Below are 15,071 nucleotides of genomic sequence, written 5' to 3'. Positions count from 1 at the left end.
GCTAAGTAAATAAGGAATAGGTTGGATTGTTAAATATCTTTTTCGTATGATAGTATTAAAATTTAGTATATTAGAAAAAAAACGGAGGTTGGTTGTTATTTTATTTGTTAATAAGCGGTAGTTAATTATAATAAGATAATATTCTAAGAGTAAGATTATATATATTATATTAATATAATATAGATTTATATATATATATATATATATATATATATATATATATATATATATATATATATATATATATATATATATATTTTATATGTTACAAAAGATTCTCTCTTTATTTTTCTTTGATGTAGAGAATGGAACAAATTATATTTTTGTATGGAAATCTTTTATAAGGAACTTTAATAGAGGTGAGAGAAAAAACATTTCTTTTCTCGTAAAAGCATAAGAGAGATGGTCATTTTATTTCGTTTTGATTGGGTTTTTGGTGGACCCAGGGTATAGTGATAACCTATAGAAATTAGGTTCAGGTTTCTTTTCCCTCTCCCCTTTTTGTATGCAGTACGTGAATGTTTTATGGGTATAGTTGTTTTGGCTTTGGGTTCTGGTGGAGCGTGAATAATTTCTCTGTATGGAGTTTAGTTTCTTATTTTTTTAGACTTGCTTATGCTTTTCGTTGGGCTGGCGAGAAAGGTCCAAGAGGGTTAGTGAGAAGCTTGTTTGTTTTAAAGATAGAAAAGATATTGTAGAAAATATTAACAGAAGGCTAGACAAGATAAAGGAAATATTGAGAGATAGAATCTTAACAGAATGATTTTAGGAGAGGAAAGGGAACATAGTTTATTTGTTATCTCTTATTCTACGAGTTAGAGCGTTGATTAGTTAGTTTAGAAGGTTTAGGTTACATCTAGGGTATTTAAATTTTGGTTAGGGTTGAAACTTATAAGATTTGCACCTGCCGTGAGAATATTCAAAAAAAGGAAACCCTAGCTCACTATTTGGTTTTTGCACCAAACTAGGCAAATATGTCTTCAATATTACCAAAATGGGCAAATTTTGACCCAAAGTGAAGTCGTGGGGGGCCAAAACGACTTCAAATGAAGAAGTCGTGCCCCCTGCACGACTTCACACTGTTCATGTGTTCAGTGTTGAAGTCGTGCACTCAAAAACGACTTCTGTGTGCTGTAATCGATTACAATGTACTGGTAATCGATTAAGAGTGTTGAAATCGTGACCCCCCTGCACGACTTCAAATGAGTAGGCAGAAAACGTACTGGTAATCGATTACGACATGTGTTTGTGGTCCAAGAACCACTCTGGTAAGCGATTACAATGTACTTGTAATCGATTACCAGTGTGTTTTTGGTTGGTTTTTGAAAATGATTTTGCATTTTACATATGTTATGTATTGGTTGTGTTATAAGAAAAGAGAAAATAAATATTAATAAGAAATATTAATAGTAATATATCAATAATGAATTTGATTACAATTGGGTAAGATTAAGAAAAAACTAATGACGAAAGGGACAATTTCCCATATGATGACCTTCGTTGCGGCAGTAAGAGCATTTTTTTGGCTTATCTGGATTGGATTGATCCATTTCATTATGAAGCCTATTTGTAGATGGTCTTCCGAATGCCTTGCGTCGCATTTTAGGATCTGGTATGAAGTTTGGACCTGTATACGCAGACCAATAATCTTGATTTTGGATTGGGTGAAATTGTACTTCGTATGCCTTGAAAATGTTGTTAAGACTGTACACTGGATCGATTACTTGGGTTAGTGGAATATGCGAAAATGCACAAACAACAATGGCATGATGACATGGGAGACGAGTAGCCTGGAAGTGACCACAATCACACCACCATTCATTTAGGCTGACCTTGTAGGAAAGTGGAACAGGACGGTAGTGGTGAGGTGTTGAAATTTCCTGAACATCAAATTCAGAATTTTCACGGTTGTAGCGATGAACATGACAAAATGCGGATTGTTGTTGATTTTTCCTAATGATGTCGGCGATTTGTTCAGGAAATTAGTGTCCTGCTTGTAGCATACAGTTCGCCTTTAATCTGCGTTCAACAAACCATGATTGTGTCCTCTCAAATGTTGTTCTGATGAGAGCACATATTGGTAATGAACGTGCTCCCTTTAAAATGGAGTTGGTGCACTCAGCAAGATTAGTCGTCATATGTCCATATCTTCTCCCTCCATCAAAAGCCTGAGACCATTTTTGTAATGGGATTTTATCTATCCAATCAACTTGTTGTGGGTATTGGTTTCTCAATGCAACAAGTTTTGCCGTCACAGTTGGTTGCTTGACCTCGTAAGCTGTAATGATGTAATGAATAAATAAATTAAAGAATAATGTTAACAAAATTATAAAAGTATAAATGTATGAAGAATGTTTGTAGTAGTACCTAAATTGATGAATTGTTTTTTGAGGTCGTGATTTTTGAATCTGTTGTTGAAGTTGGATGCTAGATGATGTATGCAATAAACAGAGTTCATCCCATATTGTTCCCAACCAACTTCTTCCGATCTCAAGGCCGATAGGATACCCTTTCCTCTGTCAGTGATGATGCAAATATTTTGTTGATGGCAAACATGTTCTCGAAGTAGTTGAAAGAACCATATCAAGGCCTCCTTTGTCTCACCTTCTACAATGGAAAAGGCCAATGGGAAAAGATTTCTATTGCCATCTTGAGCTATGGCGGTGAGCAAAGTGCCATGATATTTACCCGTTAGAAATGTACCATCAACTTGGAGAATGGGTTTATAGTATTTGAATCCTTGTATGCAAGGACCGAAAGACCAGAAAACTCTTTCCATAATATAGCAATTATTGTCGGTTTGTCCATCAATCTGCACTGGAGAACCAGTGCATTGTAAAATTGTACCTGGGTTTGCTTCCTTGACGGCATGCAACCACCTCGGCATGTGGTTATAAGAGTCCTCCCAGTCTCCAAACTCCATAGCAAGAGCCTTTTGTTTAGCGATCCAAGCTTTTCTATACGACACAGAATATCCGAATCGACCTTTAATATCTGCAATCAAACTCTTGATTGGAATGGATGGGTTTGTCCGGATTGAATTTGATATGATCGCGGCAATGTGAGTACTATCAAGATTTGTATGATCTTCAGATAGTATTGTCGAGAAATAAGAATGTTGTCCGTCTATATTTTTGATTTCCCAATATTTACGGACTTTGCTATAAGCTGCCCTCAAACGCCATTGACAACCGTTGTGATATTCCACACAATGAATAACATAAATGTTGGGCTTCGATTCAACGATGGTGTATTTCCAACCGCCATCTGCATACCGTGCATCACCACCGTATCATGATCCACAAAGGTCTACCTCTGACCATGTCAACTATCAACATCCATCTCTAAATTCAAGGTTCCAACAACACATCCCACCGACATCAACATATCCTGGGGTTGAGACCTCTTATTTCGCCTTTCCACCATCAACACCGTTCAGTGGAGGTCCATCATCCTTTATTGGAGGTCCTTCCAATTATTTTGGAACCTCGACAATGACTCCACCATCTTCACACCCACACGCTTCATCGTCACACAACGTGTATCGACCGACATATGATTTCCAAAACCTTCAACAATCCAATGAAAGTCATCCCACGGATGAAGACCAACACACGCAGAGTCCCACACAACAACAACAATCACAAAGGCGAGGCCAACGACAACGACGAAGACCAACGTGTGGGACTGAAGGACATAGATAGTTTGCTTGCGTTGTTTATCTATAAATATGTAATTTGTCTCTAATTTTTTAATTAATCAATAAAATTTATAACTTTATAAACTGTTATCCTCTTACGTTATTATTGCACATCATGTCAAAACAAATTTATATATAAGTCAATTTTAATAGATGATGCATTCAATCAATACTAAAGCAAAGAGTAAACAAAATTTGTTCCTCCACACACTGGTAATCGATTACACAAACCCCGTAATCGATTACCAGATACTCCTAGTAAGAGATTGCAGGATTTGTTGTAATCCATTACCAGAGAGGTTGGTAATCGATTACAGGGTTTCCGTAATCGATTACCAGTGCACTGTGGTAATCGATTACAGGGTTTAAGTAATCGATTACCAGTGCACTGTGGTAATCGATTACATAAACCCCGTAATCGATTACCAGCGCAACCCTAGTCTATATATTCAACTTTTTCTCTCTCCTCACGCACACACACCACTCCCACTTCAGTAGCAGCGCCTCCCCACCGTTTTCCCTCCTCTCCAACCTCAAAAATCATCTTCTCTTCCACCATTTTCACTTTAAAACACCATTATTTCAACTCCCCTTCCAATTATCTTCAATTTGCACCGATTGGATTTTCAAATGGCGGAATCTTCAAAGAGGCAAAGACTTAGGGGCTCATCTTCTACAGCTGGGGGACGTCGCCGCCGTCAACCTTCACCCGCAGAAAACTCACCCTCGCCCTCACCACCACCGTCACCGACTGCTCCACACCAAAATCTTCAATTTTCAACTCCTGCACTAGCCCAAAGGTATTTCTGACTATATAAAGATCGTCAAATCATTGAGCCAAAATACCTAGATGACGAATATTTTGAAAGTCATAGTTTTGAATTTTTTGGAATGCTCAAAAATTTGGGATTGGATGAATTTTGCTGCGATGTTGTGCATTATTATCCTGATTTGGTACGTGTGTTTTATAGTAACCTCAAATTTTCTGAAAATGGAACAATGAAAACTGAGGTGAACAATGTGCAAATTATTATCAAACCCAGCATTTTTGCTTCCATAGCCAACCTTCCCTCTGTTGGGTTGAAGTTTGAGGGAAAATTATTTGAGGATTGGGCCGATGAATACAATATAGACGTTGCCAGACAATTAATTTGTTTGCCACACAATCCTCCTACCACTAGAATTCTACCCGGCAATATGACAGCTGAGGCTATAGAGTATTACATTATGCTATATGTCGTGTTTTGTTTCCACGTGTTTCTAACTTTGCACAGGAAACCGAGGAAGATCTTCTGATAATGTGGATAATAATGACGGCAAAGCAGATAAACTGGACCCATCTCATCCGACATAGGATGAAGAAGGCTTTGAGGCCAGGTGCTCCTTTACCATATCCAACTTTGGTCACCCGCATCCTAGAACATTTTGAAGTTCCATTGGAGGATGAAATATCTATCCCACCTAGTAGGCATTGCACAATATCAGGAGGAGTGATATAATCATTGGGTTGACCCAAAATGCTGACAACAGATGGGTTCATAGAAATTCTCCTCGTCCACATCAACAACAAAATCAACCACCTCCTCAACTACAACCACAACCACGTCTTCAACAACAAACTAGTTCATTTGATGACCTCATGAGGGGGATAAACGATCTCCGAACATTTGTTGGAGACAGCTTCAATACACTCAATGAAAGCATGAATGCAAGATTTGAACAATTGGAGCTGAACATGGGTGACTGCTTCGATACTATTGATACTATCTGCGTCGTCATTTTGCTCCACATGGTGGATCATCTTCCTAGATGCCTTTGAATTTGTAGTGTCCTTTTCTTTTAATTTAAGCTTCTTCCTTTTGTAATGCATATTTCATTCAATAAAATACTACAAATTTCATTTATGATTTTATATTATGATTTTGTCTTACGATTTTGTCTTATGATTTACATAAATTAAAAAACTCTTCCAATACATAACAATACATCACAATGTAATCAACAAAAATGTCTGCTTACACAAATTCATATCAATACACTTAATTAACTTTCAAATTTTCAAAAACCTACCAAAAACACACTAGTAATCGATTACAACAACCTTGTAATCGCTTACCAGAGTGGTTCTTGCACAAATAACACACTGGTAATCAATTACAGAAGTGTCGTAATCGATTACCAGTACATATTTGGCCTACTGAATTGAAGTCGTGCAGGGGTGTCACGATAACAACACTCTGTAATCGATTACCATTACATTGTAATCGATTACAGCACCCAAAAGTCGTTTTTGGGGTGCACGACTTCAACACTGTAGATATGTACAGTGTGAAGTCGTGCAGGGGGGCACGACTTCTTCAATTGAAGTCGTTTGGGCCCCCCACGACTTCCCCATTTTTGTAATTTCGGCTGAATCTGCCCATTTTGGTAATATTAAAGGCAAATATGCCTAGTTTGGTGCAAAAACCTCACTATTTCTTAGCAAAACTCTTGGGGAGAGACCGTTAACATCTCAGTGAGTGTACAGAAGGTTTAGGAAGCTAAATCGTGAAGAATCAAAAGCTTGAGCAAAGCCTCTGGAGTTCAGGTAAGGGGAGTGACTATGATTTATCTATACATGCATGGAGTTTGGGTGATGGCTTTGATAATAACATGTTTGGGTTGCAAGAGAGTTGTGTACACTAGTGAAAAATTGATTTTTAACGTCACCCCATAGACGTCCGTCCACCAAAACCCCAACGTAAATAATTGACCGGTGGCATAAATGTAAATAATTGAGTGTGGAGACGTCCGTCCTAGAAGGAGCCGGACGTCTATAATATAGTAGACGTCCGACCCCTCTAACGGACGTTCAAAAGCCTGACGGGAGAGTTGAAGATTCAGCCTTTTGAACGTCCGTCCTGGAGGGGGCCGGACGTCTATATATAGTAAACGTCCTGCCCCCTCAAGGACGGACGTTCAAAAGACTGACGGGTTCAACTACCCTATCAGCATCTTGAACGTCCGTCCTAGAGGGGGACGGACGTCTACTATAGGTAAACCTTCGTCCCCTTCCAAGACGGACGTTCAAGAGGTTGACAAGGTAGTTGAACCAATCAGTCTCTTGAACGTCCGTCCTAGAGGGGGACGAACGTCTGTATATAGTAAACGTTCGTCCCCCTCCAGGACGGACGTTCAGGAGACTGACAGTAGTTCAACCCATCAGTCTCTTGAACGTCCATCCTGGAGGGGGACAGACGTTTAATATATATAGACGTCCGTCCCCCTCCAGGACGGACGTTCAAGGGGCTGACTGGTTCAACTACTCTGTCAGCCTCTTGAACGTCCGTCTTGGAGGGGGACGGACGTCTATATATATTAAACGTCCGTCCCCCTCCAGGACGGACGTTCAAGGGCTGACAGGTTCACCTACTCTCTCAGTCTCTTGAACGTCCATCCTGGAGGGGGACGGACGTTTAATATATATAGACGTCCGTCCCCATCCAAGACGGACGTTCAAGAGACTAATGGGTTGAACTACTGTGAGTCTCCTGAACGTCCGTCCTGGAGGGGGACGGACGTCTATATATATTAAACGTCCGTCCCCCTCCAGGACGGACGTTCAAGGTGCTGACAGGTTCAACTACTCTCTCAGTCTCTTGAACGTCCGTCCTAGAGGGGGACGGACGTTTAATATATATAGACGTCCGTCCCCCTCCAGGACGGACGTTCAAGAGACTGAGAGAGTAGTTGAACCTGTCAGCCCCTTGAACGTCCGTCTTGGAGGGGACGGACGTTTAATATATATAGACGTTCGTCCCCCTCCAGGACGGACGTTCAAGAGACTGATGGGTTGAACTACTGTCAGTCTCTTGAACGTCCGTTCTGGAGGGGGACGGACGTCTACTATATTATAGACGTCCGCCCCCGCCACAACGGACGTTCAAAAGACGTTTAAAATAAGGACTTACTAACCAAAACGCGAACCCGCGAGGAGTTATGCGAACCCGTGAGAGTTCCCTCTGCGCCTTGCATTTCCAGGTTGGTTTTTATCTGTTTTGGACCATTTAATCTTACTTTTATTCCGATTAAATTGTTCAGTGATGAAATATCTTTCATTTGGACCGATTAAAAATCGTTTTTGTGCAGTTTGTAGCGTGTTCTTGGGCGGCGTTTTTGTCCTACGTTTTAGGTCGTTTACTCCTCCATCTCCCTCCATTTTCATTTCAAATCTGCTCTTCAGACGTGTTGTAGTGCACAAACAAACGTCCAAACCCTATAATCCTAAATAACCCTAAATAACCCGTAAATAACCCTAAATAACCCCGTCTAATAAAGCCCTTTCTGCAGTAGTGTATAGACGTCCGAGAGGTTCACAGCGGACGTCTATATAGACGTCCGCCTGACACAGCGGACGTCTATATAGACGTCCGGCCTGACACAACGGACGTCTATATAGACGTCCGGCCTGACACAATGGACGTCTACATAGACGTCACCCGCAAAGACGTCAGTCGAACGTCGGACGTCAAAAAGCCTAAAGAACGGACGTCTATAGCCCTTTCTGCACTAGTGGTATATAGATATTTATGAATGTTTATGCGTTTACTAAGGATGGGAGTCTCGTTGAGCCGAGGAGGGTTACATGGGTTAAAGGTCAGATGAGAATTTTACGTGTTTTCAGGTTGGTTTGAGTGGTGGAGGGGATATGTTTTGGTCTGTGGTGGTTGAGGAAGGAAAGAAGGAAGATTAGAAGGAAGAAGTAGCTGTCGTGATTATAAAGGAAGGTGGGTTTAGTTGTAACAAAAAAGAAAGAAGTAGTGAATAAATATTTGAGTGGTAGTGAGTTGTGAGGGTGCGTTTTCGGTTGTGGTGAGAGGATTACACAAAGTGGAGCTACAGGGGTTTTATTTGTGTTGCATGGGATTTGCGTGGTGTATGTGAGTATTTTATGAAAGGAAAGAAGAAAGAGGTAAGTAATGTATTGTATATGAGGGTAGAAGGCTGAGAGAGATATACTTTCTTAGTTTAGTTTAGGTTGGGGTTGGTGTTATAAATAGAGAGGAAAGGTGTGTTTTAAAAAAATATATGTAGGTGGAGTTCTGTAATGAGGAAGGAGGTTTATGTTTTTAGGGAATTTTTAGAAGTTGGATTTCTTGAGTCTTAGTTTAATATAGTAGGAAAAGGCTATTTTATTGGTTGCAAGCATGGCTTGGAAGTACAGATTTAATAGAATCGGTAATTTGTTGGATTTGACGTTAGCATGTTTTGGCAACACCTGGGAATTTTGGGTAGTTAACATCATTGAGTGAGTGCTCTCGTTAGTTTGGAAATTTGCGTATAAAATTAGGCTTGTATCCTTTAATTTTGATTGTTGGGTTTTTTTGTCCTTTTAGTTATTAGTGGAATACGAAGGTGGTGGAACAGTAGATGACCTTATATTCATTTGTTGAAGTACAATCACCACAAAAATTATTAATATTACCGACGGATACATTTCCGTAGGTAAATTTTCATTACCGACAGATTTTGAATTTTATTTACCGACGGCCAAAAGCCTTCGGTAAATCCATCGGTAACTGACATATACATTACCGACGGACATGTTCCATCGGTAAATCCGTCGGTAATGTCAATTTCACTTACCGACGGATTTACCGAAGGCTTTTGGCCATTGATAAAAAAAGCGGGAATTTTTCCGCCCATTATTTCACTTACCGACATTATTGACGGATTTACCGAAGGTCCATGTCCGTCGGTAAAAAGAGCGGGAATTTTCCCGCCCAAATTCTGGCTCTAGTGTCAATATATGTGGCACAGACGCTCATTTCTCCTCATTTTCTTTACCAACTCAGTTTCACACCACTACTACTCATTTCTCCTTACCGTCTTGTGGCTTTAGCTCTCTACCATTGCGGGTTGCTCTCCACCATCGCAGGATAGTCTCCACCATCACGGGATGCTCTCAACTTTTCCGGCGAGCTCCACTTTTCCAACGAGCTCCGCTTTTCCAACAAGCTCAAGTTTTTTGGTGGGCTGTTGTAAAGTTTATTTGTGCAACATCACCAGTGCTAAACTTTTCCAGTGAGCTCAACTCTGCATGATAAAATGACACAACATCACCGGTCCTAACTTTTTCTGGCGAGCTCAACTCTCTATGATAAAATTACACAACATCACCGGTCCTAAACTTTTCCGGTGAGCGTAACTCTCCATGATTCCCTACGGTTATTCGCGTGATGCCGTTTTGGTGGCGGAGTTTGTGGAAATGAAAAAAAAAATTGACACAGTGACGAAGGAAGAGGAAGAAGATGAACCAGGTCGCGACATTTACCGACGGATTTACCGAAGGTCTAGATCCTTCGATAATTACCGAAGGCTTTACCAACGGCCAAAAGCCTTCGGTAATTACCGGCGAACGAAAGATCCGTCGGTAAAGTTTACCGACAACGTTTTTACCGACGGTATCTTGGCCGTCGGTAAGCCGTCGATAAATGCTAATTACCAACGGATTTTATACATTACCAACGAATTATGACCATCGGTAATCTCAATCATTCTTGTAGTGAATAGGTATTGTGTTCTTGGTTGAAATTTTATTTGAAACAGGGGTTGTTCGAGTGGAGGTAGACCTCGCAGTGGTTATTGAAATAGATTGTATTGAACGAATGTTTGATTGGCATTAGCTGTTGCGAATATTAATATATTGAGATTATGAGTGAAAAGTATTGAGAATGTGTTTAAATCGATGATTTGTTGTAATACATATCACTGAGAATGTATTGATTTGTGATTGGTGATTGGTGAGTTAATGTTCAATATTGAGACTATGCGTGAATGATAATTGTTACTATGGGTTCATAGGCTACCGATCGATCTCGACCAGCTTCGCATCCGTTCGGTCTCGACAACTATTGAGCAAGAGTTAACGCACAATGAATGTGATAATGGCTACCGTTAAACAATTAAGGTTTGCATTAATGACCATTAAGAGGTAAATTAATTTAGATTCCTTTAAACTCTATAAATAAGGGTTTAGGTTTGAGGTAAAGACAGATTCAACTCATACTACAATATGCCCTATTTACGTCCTATTAGGACTTCAATATTTAACTGTAACAAACAGTTCATAAAATCGCTCCTAACTTGAGCGTCGAAGTGCCTTTTGCAGGTACCTCCCCTCTTTTACAACTAAGCGGTCAAGATTGAAGTTCACCGAGCGGCCAATATTGAAGGTGACCGATCGGTCCAAACTGGAAGTAGACAAGCGAAGCGCACCAGTCGAAGGTTAGTGTCTCGGTCTCAATCCCTACTAAAACATTTTGGCGCCCATCGTGGGGCCGAGAGCAAGATGAAGACACCCAGTGGTGACCACAAGAAATATGGAGGAGCAGAGTGTTACCAATAAGGAGTATTGGTAAATCTTGAAGAAATTTGTTTTGATGATGCTACAAGAAGTTTTAGTTGAAGAAGATATTAGAATTAGTTAAAAGCAAGTTGTAGAAATTAAATGTAGTAGGAAATTCTTGTAAACCTTGTAAAACTTGCATTTTTAACCTTAAATAATCGATTATGATTAAGCAATAATCGATTATCACAAGTCATACTTGAATAATCGATTATCACTTCATATAATCGATTATCACATTTTTGAAAACCTGTAACGGACTTGAATAATCGATTATCACTTACAATAATCGATTATTCATGGCAGTTGGGAGCTGTCCTTTGGCATTCAGTGTACTTGGCTATATATTTTGATTTGGATAAATCAGAAGGTAACGTTGTTGAACAGAAGCTCTTGCAGAATACTGTTTGTCAGAGGAAGTTCTCAGAAGCTATAGTTCAAGTTCCCTTGCTTGGTCTCGTGAACAGGAGAGGCTCGCGTGTCGTGTGTCGATAGTCGGAGCAAGCTCTCTTCGAGTTAGCAAGGTGCTCTGCCTGGTCTCGTGAATAGGAGAAGCTCGTGTTTCGTTTGTCGATAGTCGGAGCGGTTCTCTTCGAGTTGGCAGAGTGTTCTTCTTCCGGTTCGTTCGTCGAAGGAAGGTTTATTTATCTGCTTTATTCACTATTTCTTGTAATCTGTTAAATAACTTTTTAGTGAAAAAGGTTAATCACTATTTATAGTGATTAACGACTGGACGTAGATTCTTTTGAATCGAACCAGGATAAAAATTGCTTGTGTGATTTTCTATTCCCTACACTCTTTATCTTTTACGCATATCAACTGTTTGATAAATTTTCTCTAAGAAAATTGTTTTTCTAAAATGGACCATTAAACTTGATTTGTGACCGTAACACGCTTTCCGAATATTTTATTCCGCTGCGCGACTCTATAACGGTACCGATTGTTCCAACACAGAGCACCAGAGATTTAATAAGAGAGTTACAAGCCCAGATTGAGGCACAGGCGCAGACTATACAAGCGCAGGCGCATGCGTAGCAAGAGATGCGGCAGAGGCATGAGGAGGAGATGAGGGCGCAAAGAGCCGAACTGGAACCTCCCGAGCGGTCCGCCTCGAATCGAGAGAATGGTAATGAGGCAAGCCATAATCACGCCAACTCGAACGGTCGGGCTAGAAGGGAACCAACACCCCTGCAGACCGCTTAGCCTACTAGTTTATTGCCCTTCACGGCGACCATCATGCAAACCCCAATGCCAGAAAAGACTCCCCCCGTATTAGATAAGTATGATGGTTCGGCTGATCGGGATAATCACTTAAGGATGTTCGGTAATGCAATGGCATTCTATACAAACAGCGACCCGATCATGTGTAGATTCTTCTCATTATCACTTAAGGAAGAGGCATTGGAATGGTATAACACTCTCCCTCCCAACACAGTGGATTGCTTCGCTATTGTGGAAAACCTCTTTAGGAGACAATACGCATCCAATCGGAAACAGGAGGTAACACCGGCGGATTTGGTAAATACTAAGCAGGAGAAAGGAGAAACCTCCAAAATTCTATTAATGTCATGGTTAAATTTAGTTTCATTTGATTTAGACTTTTGTTATTGTCCTACGCTTTCATTATGGAATAAATAAGGCCAGGTAATTGATGCCCAATTAGTCGTTCCTAAACGTTGCTAAAGAAGTGCATATCCAACGAAAAAAGTCTCTCGAAGAGTCTGAAGAAAAAGACCGAGCGGTAAATCCCGCTCGGCCGAGAGGTAAATCCCTCTCGTCAAAATTGAAGATAAAGACCAAGAGGTAAAGCCCTTTTGACCGAGAGGTAAAACCCACTCGTCCAAGAGGCAAATCCCTCTATAAAGATTTGAAGACCGAGCGGTAAATCCCACTAGGCGAAGAGGTAAATCCCTCTATAAAGATTTGAAGACCGAGCGGTAAAACTCACTCATCCAAGAGGTAAATCCCTCTATAAAGATTAAAGACCAAGAGGTAAATCCTTCTGTAAAGATTTGAAGACCGAGCGGGAAAACCCACTCATCCAAGAGGTAAATTCCTCTATAAAGATTGAAGACCTAACGATCATATTTCATTGGCCGACCGGTCTTATAACAACCTATTCTGACATTAAAGCATTGGTTTGTTTGGCTACTCTCTTTCTCACCATATCAAATTTCGAGTTGTTATATTTCTTCAGTACAGGTAACAGTATACTACAAATCACAACCGAGAGGTAAATCCCTCTCGTCAAAGTTGAAAACAAAGACCGAGCGATAAATCCCACTCGGCCGAGAGGTAAAACCCTCGTCAAGGTCGAAGCCAAAGACCGAGCGGTAAATCCCACTCGGCCAAGAGGTAAAACCCTCTCGTCAAAGTTGAAGCCAAAGACCGAGAAGAAAATTCCTCTCAACCGAACAGTTCTCACTCTCATCAATTAGGAAGCTCTGATAACAAGGACTGTCAAGCATGCGCCAAATTCAATACATGGAACTGTTTGGCACAAATACGATATAACGACTTGAAGCACACGGAGAGCAAACTCCTTAATACAATGAGAACAACCTCCCTCAAACTCATAAGTCCTATAGTTAACCGTTTGGCTAAAGCCGAACGATTAACTCAGACTTGGGGGGCTTATGTTACTATGGGCTCATAGGCTACCGATCGGTCTCGACCAGCTTCGCATTCGTTCGGTCTCGACAACTATTGAGCAGAGTTAACGCACAATGAATGTGATAACAGCTACCGTTAAACAATTAAGGTTTGCATTAATGACCATTAAGAGGTAAATTAATTTAGATTCCTTTAAACTCTATAAATAAGGGTTTAGGTTTGAGGTAAAGACATATTCCACTCATACTACAATACGCCCTATTTACGTCCTATTAGGACTTCAATATTTAACTGTAACAAACAGTTCATAAAACCGCTCCTAACTTGAGCGTCGGAGTGCCTTTTGCAGGTACCTCCCCTCTTTTACAACTGAGCGGTCAAGATTGAAGTTCACCGAGCGGCCAATACTGAAGGTGACCGATCGGTCCAAACTGGAAGTAGACAAGCGAAGCGCACCAGTCGAAGGTTAGTGTCTCGGTCTCACAATCCCTACTGAAACAATAATGACAAAAACGTTATAAACTTTATGATTGGTGAGCAATGGATGTTATTGGGAATGAGTATTGATGTGAGATATGAACTTGAAACTATGTTATTTCCTTGTACTATCGTCGGTCATGTGTGAGCTTTTCGTACTGCGCTACATTAAGAATGTGTTGGACTCTTGTTTAGAGACAGTGATTCGAGTGTCACTTCCCTCTGCGCGGGGAGCTGGATGTCTCGCCCAAAAGACTTCGGCTCGTGCTGAGTATAGTGCATTGGTGCGCGTAATGTCAGTGTTTTTACTCGTTAGTCCTTGAGAAGTCGGGGAGATAGGTTGGAAGTTGCAATGGAAGACGACTCGAATTTCCCTGTTACTGAGAACATGTTTCCTGTTAGTGATCACAGGTTATGACGACACAGTATAAGAAAACGACATTTGTTCATGAATGGCTTGACTGTAATGATAATGTTGTGGTGGAATATGTTTATATGATTATATTTCTTTGTGATTAAAATAATATGTTTTGTTGTATGTTATGATATTTGTGGTTGCTCACCCTGAAATGTTGTGGTTGTGGTTTCCACCTACGATGATCGTACTTGTACGGCAGTAGATAGCGTTGTAGATAAGACTGGATTGGCGTAGCTGACGTGAGAGTTGGGATCTTTATTTTTGGGAATAATTTATTCTATTTAAAAGTTTTCAGACTTGGTATTTTTTAGGGTTAAATATGTTTTTAGTCCCTAAACTATTGGCCGTTTCTGGTTTTCGTCCCTCTTTCAAAATAAGGTACAATTTGGTCCTCATTCTTTTCAAAATTTTGGTTTTAGTCATTGATGAGAGGGTCGCACCTCCCAACAAAAGTTGTGCATAAAAGAATGCAGTAT

General features: G+C 40.3%; 1 protein-coding gene across 1 annotated transcript; it reads right to left on the bottom strand.

Annotated features, from left to right (window-relative positions):
- Positions 1-1,460: 1,460 nt before the first annotated feature.
- LOC148203546 (uncharacterized) lies at positions 1,461-4,259 on the bottom strand. The gene is made up of 5 exons (XM_088107646.1): positions 4,182-4,259; positions 3,570-3,687; positions 2,368-3,267; positions 2,035-2,278; positions 1,461-1,953 (listed from the first exon to the last, which is right to left on the bottom strand). Exons 1-5 carry the CDS (start codon positions 4,257-4,259, stop codon positions 1,461-1,463), a joined length of 1,833 nt encoding a protein of 610 aa, XP_087963772.1.
- Between the last annotated feature and the right edge of the window lie 10,812 nt (positions 4,260-15,071).

This window comes from Vigna umbellata, chromosome 2, assembly GCF_029865625.1.
Source record: "Vigna umbellata cultivar VRB3 chromosome 2, Vumbellata_1.0, whole genome shotgun sequence".
Lineage (NCBI taxonomy): Eukaryota > Viridiplantae > Streptophyta > Magnoliopsida > Fabales > Fabaceae > Vigna > Vigna umbellata.
This window is presented reverse-complemented; position numbering and strand designations above follow the sequence as displayed.